General features: G+C 38.0%; 1 protein-coding gene across 2 annotated transcripts in view; it reads right to left on the bottom strand.

The window, feature by feature from the left end:
- The window catches only part of LOC149160557 (ubiquitin carboxyl-terminal hydrolase 16-like), a 151,791-nt gene that overhangs the window by 36,216 nt on the left and 101,246 nt on the right, over positions 1 to 14,329 (bottom strand). For both annotated transcript variants that reach the window (XM_089436728.1, XM_089436727.1), the window contains exons 4-7: positions 8,208 to 8,293; positions 7,917 to 8,079; positions 7,564 to 7,687; positions 6,643 to 6,800 (exon numbers count right to left, since the gene is read on the bottom strand). In XM_089436728.1, coding sequence (XP_089292854.1) covers positions 6,643 to 6,800; positions 7,564 to 7,687; positions 7,917 to 8,079; positions 8,208 to 8,293 — 531 coding nt within the window. The remainder of the gene's footprint in view (positions 1 to 6,642; positions 6,801 to 7,563; positions 7,688 to 7,916; positions 8,080 to 8,207; positions 8,294 to 14,329) is intronic.

The raw sequence follows: 14,329 nt of genomic DNA, 5'->3' as shown, positions 1-14,329 counted from the left end.
CGTACTACTACAAAACTTTTGCATCCAGCGAGATCTGCTCAACGAAAAATTATGAGTTGCTCCCTTTGCCTCTGGAATCACTCAATCTAGAAGGATCAATTTTTTTTGCTCCTCGAAAAAATTAGTCTTCCCCAAGCAGCTCAGCCTCTCTGGCAAAAGATTGCGCTGCCCTTCGGAATTTCAGCCTGCTGCCAACACTGACCAGCGACATTCGTTCTTTTCGCTTTTGAGCTCTCCAGCGGATCAACTGCACTCTAATACCATGTGAAAATTCCAAACTGGAATCCTCTTGTAGCAACTGGAAATTATTATCCTAATTGTTTGCTACGGCAAACACTGAATAAATCACACTGCAATCTACACAAATAAAACTGCGAAAGAATAAACCCCGAAAGAAATGCTAGCACACACATAAAAATAACAATTATTTTTGGACAAAAGTTTCCGGAAAAACCCAACTTGGGAAAATCATTGCAACAGCTGAGGGTTTTATTATTAAGCAGCAGTGAGAAATTTTTAGTACAACTGGATGTCGAAATTGAGAAATCCTACAAAGAAAAATACTAGCAAAAAATCTAGTGAGGATTTTTCCTCACCCCACAGGCAATCTCCCAGCACGACTTGCCTTCAGAAATTTGCCCCTCTGACCCTCTGCGTCAACCTCTGCGCAACTTGCTAGACGTCTAGCATGAGACTGGTTTCTGATGAAGACGTTCTACCTTCTATTGACTGGAAAGATGCTTCTCCAACACTCTGGGACTCCTTCCCAACCTCTGGAACTGGAAACATCAATGCCTCCTCTCAGCAATTAAACTTTGCCTCTAGAGGCTGTTGTACTGCCCCAGCGTCAGCCTCTCTGTGACTCTTCTGCCTCTCTGCAAATGCACTCGCTGGATCTGGAATGCCTGCTCCAGCCTCACTGTCTCTTCCCCCCTCTCACTGCTTCGATCTCTAACTCTCTCTCTGGCAACTGACTATTGCTACTCTGGAAATCGATTTTCTCAGAAATCGAACTGCTCAAGTGTCTTCTCCATCACCACATCGACCTCCTCTTATAATCCTCTGTTGGAGCACCAACGACCAAGATTAAAACTTAATCAATGGCTAGGATCATCTCTGGATCAATCCGTGTGAGTTTCTAGATGATTCACACCTTGACTTAATTAATACGGCCTAATTAACCATATTCCCTAAGTTTAGACTTAGGAAATATTTTAAAACTGGCTAATAATCTAATTAAGTCATTTCTAGGCAAAATTTCCAGAAACAATTTCTAGGTTTTGGAGATCTCATGTATTCTAGCCTCTCCACAAAATTTCATGGCTAGAACACATCCGATGCTACAAAAACTAACACATTTGACTATGTAGGAGGCAACACCCAATAAAGCATAAGACAAGAAATTATAGATTTCTCGTGGCAAGAGGGTCAAGTGGTAGATAATAGATTTACTTGTCTTTTCTAGTTTCTAGTACATTTTATAACTATTGAATTTTTCATATTTATTATGGTATTTTTTGTAAACAATATATGACAATTTAAGTTTGAAGTTTGAAGATGGCATTTATAACTCATTGGCAATGAATTATGGATATGATGTTTCGTGAAAGTTGAAAGTTGAAACATTTCATTTCATATTAGATATTCTTTGTTATCATTTGGTTACTTGGTAATGGTAATGGTTAAAAGTATAAGTTACAACTTTAGTGATCAATGATGATAAATGTTATATATTGAATTTTGAAAGCCTGAAACTTTAAGATTGATGAATCATGAGACTCGATATGTTGTATGTTACTAACTTGTGGATGTGGTTGATGAAGATTATAACTTCTATATGATTGATGTTATACGGTTCAGCCATGTTTTTATGTTTTTTTATATCTAATTCATCGGTCTACATGCTTTTGTTGACATATATGCGTCAAAATATATTAATATATATATTATATAAAAATTCACTCCCGATTCGGTCCCAAACCGAGAGCTTTTGAAAATGTCGCTGCCCGCTCTCTCTCTCAGCTTCTGCTCCCGCTCCCAAGTAACCTTGCTCCATCATCCTCGCTGAAACGACTTGTGGGCTACCATTTTCCATGCCTCTCAAGACTACCCTACTGCCATTTGGTGCTTTAAATTCCATCTCCAGTGCTTGGTAGTCCATTGTGTACTAGGTGTGCTTTGCCAACGAATACAACCATTGAACTCCTAATACCATATTGAGATCTGCAAGAACTATTACATAGAAATCACTAGTAAAAGTATAGTTACCAAGAGCTACGCTTAAACCTGGGATCATTCATGTGCAATCCAAGTTGTACCCATCCGCAACTATCACATCCAAGCCTTCAAACTCTATGGTAGGAAGTCCTCGTTTGGTTACTAGTGTTGCATCAAAGAAGTGTGCGGCTCCTCCATCAATTAGCATTGTGATGCATTGTCCTTTGATGACTCCCCTGACCCTGAAGGTGTAATACTTGGGCATACCTGAGAGGGTTGCAATCTTAACCTGTGGTCGTGACTTCCTTTCTCCGTTGGGCCTTTCCTCTCTTTTCATTTCTATTTGGGGTGGTTCCTCCTTGGGGCTGCTCGGATTTTCTTCTTCCTTTGCTTCTTTTTGCGACAATTCTTCTTCAATATTCAGAGTGGCCTCCTCTCCTCCTTCCTTATCATCAAAGACCACTTCGATGTAGTGAATCTCTCCTTTACCTAAACAGCGATGTCCTTGTTCCCATGGCTCTTTGCAATTGAAACATAGCTTCTTTCACCTAAGTTCACTTCATGTTTCTTCATCTAGCATGTCCTTTCTGGGCCAATCACAATGAAAGGGCTTCTTCCCCTTATCTTTTGGAGGAATGAAAGGCTTGGGTGGGGCCTTAGAATTAGTGGTTGCATTCCTATATCCCAAGTCTTCTTGGTTGCCTCCTGAAGAGTGGTGGGGTTGAATACCTTGACCCACCCTTGTAGAGGTTCAACTAATGCCTCTATGAAAAGCATGACTAATCGCTCTTCAAATATATTTGTCACCATGACTGTGGTAGGTTCAAATTCTACAATAAACTCTTCCTGTGACCCTATCTCCTTGAGTAGATCCAATTCTTTGAAGTGGATGTCCGGGTTTTTCCGATCAAATCTTTCTATCAACATTTGCATAAAATCTTCATACAAAGTGATGTTGGCATGCCCTAGAGTTACTAGACCATGATGCCACCATTCATGCACGTCCCCTTCTAGATGTAATGTGGCAAATTGGATTGTATCTGCTTTAGCCATAGGATTGAGCCTGAAGTAGGTGTCCAATTTTTGCACCCAAGCCCTTGTTGTACATCTAGACAATCCATCAAATGAGGGTAGAGGATGTTTACTCGCCTTACGTGCCAGTTCAGCATTTGGTTGTCCCTTGGGTCTATTTATGTATCTGAAATTGCTATATTCATTGAAAGACATGGTTGCTCAAGTGTTTTCCTCCAGCCTTGCATAATCTCAAACATATTCATTAAGAAGTTGATTCGGCTCAACTGCTTCTTGGGTTGTCGACACTTGATTATTTGTGAATTGTGGGAGTAACGGTTGGCTGCTTCTTTCGTTGTTTGTTTGGTTATTGGGTGGACCAAGATTATGGTTACCACTACCTTCAGTTGTGGTTTTGTTGGCAGTGGCATTTTGTTGCCTTGTGAGGTGAATGATCAGTTGGGCGAGTTGTTGTTGTCCCTGAACCAATAATTCTGCTATTTCCAGCTAACCCTAAATAATTTGTTACCCTTGTTGTTGCAACTGTTGAAGCATCTATTGTTGTCCCTAGATTAATTCATGTAACAAAATGCTAAGGTCATATTCTTCTTGCCCTGCTCTGTCTCCCATGGTTGAACAATGGGTATTCCTCCTTCGTCTTATTGTGACGTTGCTTGTATCTGCAAGAAACATACAAGGCTCATATACTCGCAGTTGGCAAGATGCTTTGCACTCTGATACCATTGTAGTGGGGTAGTGAAGTTTTTTACCCAAAAATTACCCTTAAATGGCTAGCGTTTTTCAATAGAGTTCATTTAGGGCATGCAACTAGATAATTACAATATATAAATGTAATTAACATAACTACAATTTTTGCTCACAATATAGTTCGACAATCTATCCAACGTAATTGCAATGTGATAACATTGCTATAAGAATTCCCACTGTAAAAATTCAACAATGCTTTAAATAGCTTGAGACCAATCTACAATTTGCAAAAATGTATACTTGTACTCCAACAAAGAATAATTAATTCAACAGTTCATAAACCCATATCCATCCAATGGTCTACAATAGTTCATACCCTCTAACAATGTTTCAATGAAAGGTGAAATATACCTGTTAACCTGATGATCTCTGCCTTTAGATAGTTCAATATTCCATGCATAGCTTCCTAACTTCAGTACTCAGTAACAGAAGCAAAAAATTGACTCCATAACTAATGAATGCTAGAGAATTATAGGCCGATTTCACTACCAAATATGTCTTCGAACCTGGTTGTTATAAGTATTGCACTACTGTTTATGACCCGTCCTCAATGCTACTCATCTGCCACAGGATCTTCCACGGAGTAATCTTAGAAAGGCTTTGTCTACCCTTCCAAACTCAGAATCTATCACAGGAGAAAATTCGATCCAAAACTGGGCCTTGCTCTTGCTTCGACCTAGGTACTGCGGTGTAACAGATGTAGAAAACCTCTGAATGGAAATCCCATTAGTGAATCTTTAAACTAGCTCTCCCAAATGATTTGACTCCCTGACAAAAGTGGTAGATAGAGTTTTGAGACCTAGGGTTTCATCATTCCCTTACTCCTTGCCAAGATTTAGCATATTTTACACTCCCATAAACCCCATCATCCCAAGGAGTAAACATTGGCCTTGTCACATTGTTGATCATCCACAAAACTTACTTAAACTTGATTTTTTCTCTCTTAATATGATTTTCAGCCCATTAACAATAAGTCGCTAGCTAGGGATAGGGCACGAATTGGACTAGGGTTGCAATCATTGGCTTGTAGAAGGATGCAACATTGGAAGGAGTGTTGGTTTTCTCAAAATCAACCCTTTGAGTGGTTTCCCTAGAAAAGCCCTAGTTTGCCCTAGGCTTCAACTTGGGGCTTTTGAAGCAACAAGATCAAAAGTAGAAAAACCCCAGACAAAAATACCATTCAACCAAAAAATACATAAAATATTTAATTTTGAAAAGAAAAAACATATACATTCATACGCATTTGTATGAATCCAAACCATCACACACAAATATGCAAATTTTCTCATATATATAAGCTATTAGCAAGTAAGGGTGCATATAACCAAAATATGCATTGAGTGCAATCCATCTCCCAACCAGAAATACATCAACAAAGAGACTTTAAATGGCCTCTAGAGTCCAAAAGAATCATGCTACAACAAATAACTACATATCATCAAAATCATTGTCTATATTGGGATCCTCATCATGAATATCACTCTCTAAGCATTAAATAAGATAGAAAAAGCTTAAAATTTCAAATCAATGGTTTTGTTTGAGTGATGGATACATTTCCATTAGGGTCATGATAGAGGAGTTCAACAAACAATGCATTCATTCACTAATCAGTCCAAAAAATTTAAAATGGCATTTTCTTCTCTTGGACCCCTTTTTGCTACCATTGTTCGATCTAGCAAACATATCACAATATCCTAATTTTTTCAGACTAATGCAGAATTTAACAGTGCTTTTCTATTCTCAGATTTATTTTACGATGGTTACACAAATGCTATAAAAGGTGTCAACCTTTTTGAATCCATGGTCCCTCTGAACTAACATAAAGATATTCCTTCATAGGCTAGTATATACGGTGGAGATAAGACAATAATTCAATGCAGTAACAACAGAATATGCACTCCTAATTCATTGAGCTGAGAGGCTCATTCTACAAGCCAAGGTGAAGCCGAAGTGTAAGTATGTCTGTCCCTCTAAAAATAAAATATTCTCTAAATACAAAAGCAATGTTGGCTATAATAATAAATAAAAAATAATAATATATGCTATGCATATTTATGCATTAATTGTCCAGATGACCTAATATAATTTCAACTTCATATATTTATATATAGAAAAAAAAAATGTTAAAAGAAAATATTTTAATGTTGTATAGAATAAAATATCCAATGTGACTTATGAATAAAATATTTTAAAATGAATTAATATTCACTTAAAAATATATTTATAACAAAAAAAACAAATTTAATGCAGGGTGATAAAATGACTCAATACACATGTTATGTAATCTCTATGACATTCAAAAATACACTTTAAACAATAAAAAATTACACATTGTTTTTGCACTCTAAAATAAGTTTGCACCTAAAGAGATTTGATCCCTCTCGGCTCATGTTAGATCTGTGCTTAAGATGGATCTATGCTGGTACAGTAAAATTTGCAACATTACTACATATCCAGCGAAAAACATATATGGTACACCAATCCTAATAGGCACACCTAAATAATCTTTAAAATACTTGCATGAAAATGCCTAATAGTGGACTCTCTTAAAAGAGCTCAGAAAGATCACTCCAAGTTAGACAATGAACACGCAAAGCTGTGACAAATATAATGCCAATAGTCCACAATGAAATTAGCATAACTGACCTATTGCATTTATACTCATTTTCCCCATCCAATAATTCAGCACCAGTGAATTGGTCCAGTGCATCTTCCAAAGACTCGATGCTGCCATGTACCTCCACTGTCAGATCCATTATAAGCTCATAACGATTAGATTCATATTGGCACTTCTTACATTTCACCTGCATATTCCAGTAATCAGAACTGATGCAGTAGTACTGTTTGCAAAACGATAAGCAAATAGAAACAATAGATAGAGAAACGTACAAAATGACAGTATCCCTTGAATATTGTTAGTAGGAGGGCTTCCTTAAAGCTTCCTGAGCATTATTGCGTTATCGCACCAAAGTTAGAGGGCAATGCTTACAATTGTTGTTTTCTAAGAATCCTGCCTGAGTTTCTTCTCATTCTTTCTGTTTCCTTTTACCCATTTATGTTGGTTGATATCGTGTTTGATACAATAAGAACAGAGTCAGAAAATATCTCAAGAGCTCCCTAAAAGAATAGGAAACTGCAGTTGCCTTTGATGATTTTGATTGAGTCTTCTTTGTTTCTGGCAACATGAGAAAAATGGGCTTTCAAAAAAATTTCATTATAGAACTTTGATTTGGAATGATCTGTATTTTCGACATAGGGGACAGCCCAGAGATCCAGTGGCATCCTGTCATCTAAAAAATAGCTGACCAAGACCACCATATTTTGCCTTGAACATGTAATGTGGACCTATTAGGCATGTAGAAAATAGCTATTTAACATGAAAAGCATGTCAATGGCATGAGAAAAAATACGAAGTCATGCTTAAATTTTAAGCATATGCCATATTTTGTCACTAAAGACTTATGTTTTGGATACACCAATGCTCAACCGATCCTGTTTTCTCTGTTTTCATAATGAAAGACAATAAATAATTTGTTTATTGTCCTCTGGAGGTAAAACTGCCCCCACCTTCGATTGAAGATAGCCACCAAATAACTGCTGAATGAAGGCTGCCGAATGTGTGGTTCGATCAACTGTCTGATCTCTGCCAGCTTTATCAATAACTATCGATTGCATGGTATCAATCGCGAGCCTGAAAAGGAAAATAATATTGACATACATATATCAATAAATTATTAGTCAATGGATTAGCCAAGCAACAGAGAAATCATATAGTTTTCCTGCCCAATCCTTTATAGCATCCTACAACAAAGATGCTCATTATTAAAGCTAACTTGGTAATAAGCAGTCCTGTACTAAATACATTCTCCTTAACATTTGACTGACAATAAGAAATCTCTACATTTTGTAATTCATATCACCTTAAAAATTCATGAGCGTCCTCCTGTTTCCCATAGCCAAGGTGATTTCCAATTTTTTGTATTCCTGATAGTATTCTAATAGGTGATAAGGCACTTTCTCCTTCCCTCACTTTTGAAATAAGGTGCTCAAGCTCACACATGAAGCACCAGTCTTTCCTCTGACCTGAGAAAATCCAACCAAAAATTCTACCAATGATATTCACAAAACACAGGGAGTTCAAAAATGACAACTTAAAGCTAAGATAAGCATGCAACTATGTTAAGCACTACTCAAAAGAAAGGAGAGCATACAGTCTTCTGAATGGAATCCATGAAGTAGATAGGCTGCAAGAGGTCTTGTGTAAGTTAGGCACTGAAGCACCACATTAGCGTAGCAGCTATCCAAAAGACCAACAAAAGGAAGTATTAGAAAACAAAAGTAACTAAGCTATTTGAGTAAAACTACATCATCAGAACATTGTCATTTTTATAGTTGTGACTTCATGTCAAACGGGAAAAAACTAACAAATCCAAGATAGAAGATTGGATAAAAGATAAAATAACCATAATTGTAAGTTCATCAGCTTGAATGAGGCAAATTTGAACATATCAATGCAACTGATTTAGATTTTTGAAAGTAAATCATCTTACAACCTGAAAAGTTGAAGTCAATCTGGCAAATTCGAACATATCAATGCAGCTGATCTAGATTTTTGAAAGTAAATCATCTTTACAACTTGAAAAGTTTAATCTGAAGAAGAGAACATCTCAAAGTTTATTTCAAATGTTTCCCACGTTTGTGCCGGGAAGAATGTTGGAGTTCAAATAATTAATTGCATAAAAAAACACCAATTAATAGAATTGTGACTAATGGATGCCAATATCATCAATACAATGAGTAGTCATGACAATTATTAATAAATTTAATAATTAATTACATATATTACAGACCCCAGTTCCCACCTTAAAATGTTTTGTTCTCAAAACATAGGAAGAGAGGTATATGTATTTTCTAGTGCCTCAATTAATCGTTAAACATATTTTGGTTTGCTAAGTTCTGTGAGCCCTGAGATGACTGCATGCTTAACTTTTGAATTGAGAAACCACAACCCAGGGGCATCTAAGCCATCAAAATCACCGAATGATCACACTCGAGCCCTTAACATGGCTGGATTTTTGCGCACAGAGTTTCGAACTGGTGACCTTCACATCACAGAGTGCCTCAATAGTACACCCCATCACCATCTATTCTACCAGTGAGAAATTTGTCCTTAAACTTGTTCACAGGAAAATTCCTATAACATCCCATCTGTACATTACTCCAAAAGCCTTACAAATAAAAGACTTTTTTTTGTCATATTAATTCTCTTATACTTCTGGTTTAAATCTATGTTACATGAGTTTTTGGAACAGGGAGACATTGAAAACTTGGATACAGGTGTTAGAAACGGCTAAAAGTTTCCCCAAAATTTACAGGATACCACTAATGAAGAGCAGCAATATTATATAAAAATAAAAAATAAAAATTATATAATTTAAAATTTTTATATTATTTTAATCTTTAAATTAGCTTTTAATATAATAATATTAATAATATCCCTTCAATAATCAAAATTATTTATTATTTATTTCTTGAATTTTATTTATTACTTGAATTTTATGTAAAACTAGATTAATAAGGTCATTGTTGCTTCATCCTCAATTTTAATGGCACAATTATATATTGTTTGCGCGAAGACAAAGAGGATTCATTCACATCCAATGCCTAAACATAGCGTGAAAGCTCGTCTGGTCCAAGATCCTCTTTTCTCAGTAGTGAGAATGCCTCTAGGGCCAATTATCACGACACATTAAATCAACAGTACACATTGCACTTTATTCAGATTTTCAGACCTTCAAATACCCAATCTCTATGCATCCGATCGTCTGGACTGAGCGGAGGCTAGGGTTTACCTTACATAAACCAACACTGCACACTGCGTTATTTATTTAGATTCTCAAATACCCAATCTCTACGCATTCGGTCGTTTGGACCAAGCGGCGGCTAGGGTTGACCTTACATTGCCTTCCTCCAGAAGCTAACTTTGTTTTATTTGTGCTGAATTGGATTAAGGTACGAGAGACCAGGCGAGCCCTATGAGCTTGTAGTCGTGGACTTCTTCGTGAGTACAAAACGCAAGGGTTTGCCTGCATGAAAAGAATACGAGTTGAATACATTTAATATCAAACCCACCACTCTATAAAGTAGAGGGAACGCGTGGTCGTTCCTATACTTGGGAACGCTCAAAACACCGATGTCACATTAACCGACCAGGCTCTTCAGCATGCAATTTTATTAAGCCGCCCTTAATGATTTTCTAACAATCATTTTAACAGTTCTCATAACCAAAATATTCTGGTTTAGGTGATTATCGCCTTTCACAATAAGAGGGTTTTTCACCCCATGCTTCTACGACGCACTCCAATTAAGCTCTGGAAAGGACACCAGAGAAAACAACAATAAGCGACAACATAAATCATTGATTGGCCATCAGAGGTACTCCTTAATCTCGAATTATCGTGCAAGAGAGATAATAGAAACTTGCGAACCTGTACATTACTTTAATTGTCCATTGTAAAGATCCCTTTGGACTTAGCTCTTCCTACTGCATGTCATTTCCCATTGGTCCTTATGTTTTCATATTGCGTATCCATCCACGCCTTTCCCTGACATGGAATCCTACCTGGCGGGGTACTCGATTTTGCTTCTTTGTTTTGTTTTAACCCTAGTGACGTGCACGATCTCTATGACAAACCAATCAACATTACTCATTCTAGTGTTTGGCATCTGACGTCTTTAGGTTTTGCATAAACATTCCAAATCCGCCCAGTGCCACGGACTCGAAGTTCTATTACAATCCAACTTATCTGAATGTTTGACATTCGTCATGCAAGCAGTCTTGTACAACTCTTCAAATCTATCGACACTTTTGGACCTGAAATCTTCATTCTAATTATATTGATCCAAGAATTTTCTGTCTTTCATGCAAACGCCCTGGCACAAACTTTCAGATCTACCCCACTCTCTTTGAAGTCGAGTATTTATTCATTGTAACTTATTCAAGTCTCTTCGAACTCTGAGTATTTATTCAATCTAACTTATTCAAGCATCTGAAGTCTAGTGTGCAAACTTCTTAAACAAGTCCCCAAATCCACCAGCCATCTTGGACCCAACCTTTTATTGAACAGAGGTTACCCACTAGTTTGAAGTCTATAGTGCAACCCCTTGCACAAATTCTCAAAATCCCTAGCCTCTCCTGACCCAAAATATCTGCTCTAATGGGGCATAATTGAGCAACTCGTTGCACAAGTTTCTTAATTCCGCTCAACTTGGGATAATCTATTCAGTGAGGGGTCTGTTGAGCACAGGAAAAGGGTCTAATACAAGAGCCACATGGATAAGCAATTTGTCCCTTCTCTCCAATCAAGATTACTCGAGTTTTGGAATCCGACAAGTCACTCCTTGCACAAGTTTTCAACGTCACGTGGTTTGTCAACCCAATGCTTTTATATGACCCAATATATCCTGAGCTTGATGTGCGATATTCAATCTAAGAGCTTTGAACCGAGTACTTCCACGCTTGATGAAAATCTTAACAAACTCCATTTTAGCCGACATGCCCCCTTTCCAACTAAGATTATTAGTCCTTTTGAGGCACTCATCCCAACACCTGGTGTTGAAGTACTCTAAGCAAGAGTACTTCGACTATGGCTTGTGAAGATTCCTCAACAAGAACCCCTACTACAGCAACTGATGATATTACTCCTATTTGTTAAATTTCTTTAAACAAATTACTTGCAGTTTCCTACGGCAAATATCGTAATACATACACTGCAGCCTTCACTTAATTAAATATTATGAGGAAACAAGAGACTGAGCAATAAATAAAATACAACACAATAGACACCGTTATTTTTGGACAAATGTCCCCGGAAAAACCCAATGCCAGAAAATCAACGCAGCAATTCTGAGGGATTATTATTATTAAGCAGTGGTTCTAAATACAACTCTGGATGCCCTTCTGGCAATCCAGTTACAGAGAAAAAGACACTGGCAGAAAACTTAGTGAGATTACCTCACTCCACCCGGCAAATCCCGGTTGATCCGGCAGTTGAACTGACTGTCCCGGCTACAACTGTGTTGCCCCTTCGCAGTCACTGTGTGGGCCTGTGTGGAGCTCTCTGAGGCGCTGCGTCAGCCCTGCGTTGGGTCTCCTTGCCTCCTAGAACTCTGACATCAACCCCCCCGGTTGATCCGGCAGCTCCCCGGCAAATTTCGAACTTCTGCTAGAAGATAGCTCTGCCTCTGCGCTGGCCCTTCTGGCTCTGCGTCAAGCACTGCGTGGATCCTCCTGGCCCAGTGCCAGTCGTTCCTAGGTCTGCGCTGCCTCCACTGGTGCTTCCCTGCCTCTCTGCCGAGTATTCAGGGTTCCAAAGAAGATACTCCAACCCAACTATCCCTACCTCTCAACTGCAAGAAATGCACTCAATCAAAATTCCCCCTGAGAACTTGTCACTTCAGAAATTCGATCTCTTGATCTCTCGGTGTGTTTTCCAAATGACCCTCAAGCCCCTTCTTATATCTTTCTATTGGACAACCAACGGCCTAAATTAACTCCTAATCAAAGGCTCAGATCGTTTTGGCTTGATCTCCGTCTTCTTCTAAAAGTTACACCCACAATTAGATTAATACCCATTAATATTTTAATTTTCCTAAGTTTAGACTTAGAAACTCCATTAAAAGTATTCTGGGTGGAATTTCCCAAAACGCTTTATGGGTTCTTTGGAATATATGTGCCCAAGCCTCCCTACAAAATTTGAGGCCTAGAGCACATACGATGCTACCTCAAATCAACACTCTCTCTTAGCAAGGTATGATGTTTAAAGAAGTGACGCAGGTCAAGGGATTGAAGTTCTTTCAATCAAGGAAGTTGTCGAAAGAAATCTAGATGACCAAAAGAAAGAGATGAAGTATGTATGCTTGTACTTGATAAAATAGAGTCATGTCATATGGTTGCAGATATCATGAATGGGTGCACTACCTCAAGAGCATGACCAAAAGAAAAGATCTCCTGTGAAAGGACGCATGAAGGCATGGTTCACACATTGACTAGATGAAATCAACATAATATGTCCTCATATGAAATATGAGGTGGTTGACAAAGTCGAAGGAACTATGATTGGAAGTTCCTAGGAGGAAATGTGTGAATAAAGAAAGGAAGAGATCATGAAAAATGCAACTATGGAGAAGGAAATCAACATCCAAGCACTAGAAGATTTGACTATGATATCTCCAAGGGAAAAATATGAAGACCCTGATAAAGTCTGAAAAAAAAAGAGACCCTTGACGTTGTATATCTTTTGGAGATGTGTTTATATATGCAGGGTGCTGATATAAACAAGATGTCATGATGAAAGACCATCACAAAGGTATTTTTGATTTAATGTTCATTTTCTATTTTTGAACAATATATGGATGGGCTAATGCAGGGCTACCAAAGGAAGAGTTGTAGATGTCATCTACAATTGACACTCATGTGGTAGGATGAAAGATCCTGAAGGAAACATGATGCGAAGAAGGTAGCAAGGTATGAAGGAAAGGCCAGATATGGACTAATGGATCACTTTCCAATGAAAGAAAGGATGACATGACTGACATGATTCATGAATGAAAGTGATGGATGGTCGATTCCCTACAAAAAAGTCCCAAAAGGATGAAGACTCCTGAATAAAGAAAAAGAAATTTATGACATCAATAGGAGGAGCTCTTCAAGCAATTGGTTGTCCCATGATCTCCTCCTAAAGAGTTGTTGGAAGCAAGCCCCTAGTCAAGAGGCAGCATGGTCAAGTCCCTGATTAAGAGGGAGCTTGGGTGCATTCTTTTTATAGGAATGGGTACATTCCTTCACTGGAATGGGCATATCCTCCCTAGTTGAGAGGGAGAGAGACACATCATTTTTGTCTTCAGCTGGGAAGATAAAATGGAGGATTGGGTACGCATCTGGCATCCGATACTCTTTGAGGATGTGGTAGGGCATCCAAGATAAGAGTAGTCGTAGAAGACCGATATTCTTTGAGGACTGGGAATCCAAGATAAGAATAATCTTGGTGGAACATACTCTGAAAGACCCCGAGTGGGGTATGTTCCGAGAGAAACAATGATAAGGGTGTGTATAAATCATTGGTCTCGCCAGCATTGTGCTATGATCTTGTGGAAAGATAGAGTCGTTAGTCAAGGCCTTGTTATGTGACAATGTTGGATGATATGATGCTATACATATGGGTTACCAATCCGACTCTTCTTATGAGAATTCTTCAGATTGAGAATGTCCAAGTACCTTGTATGGATTATGAATACTTCCCTAGTTAAGAGGGAGTGTTGAAATATGTAACTA

Source organism: Pinus tabuliformis, chromosome 5_2 (assembly GCF_031772625.1).
Source record: "Pinus tabuliformis cultivar Carrire ecotype Pingquan chromosome 5_2, CPIR1, whole genome shotgun sequence".
NCBI classification, from domain to species: Eukaryota; Viridiplantae; Streptophyta; class Pinopsida; order Pinales; family Pinaceae; genus Pinus; species Pinus tabuliformis.
Note: the sequence above shows the minus strand (reverse complement) of the source record. Positions and strands in the feature narration are given on the sequence as shown.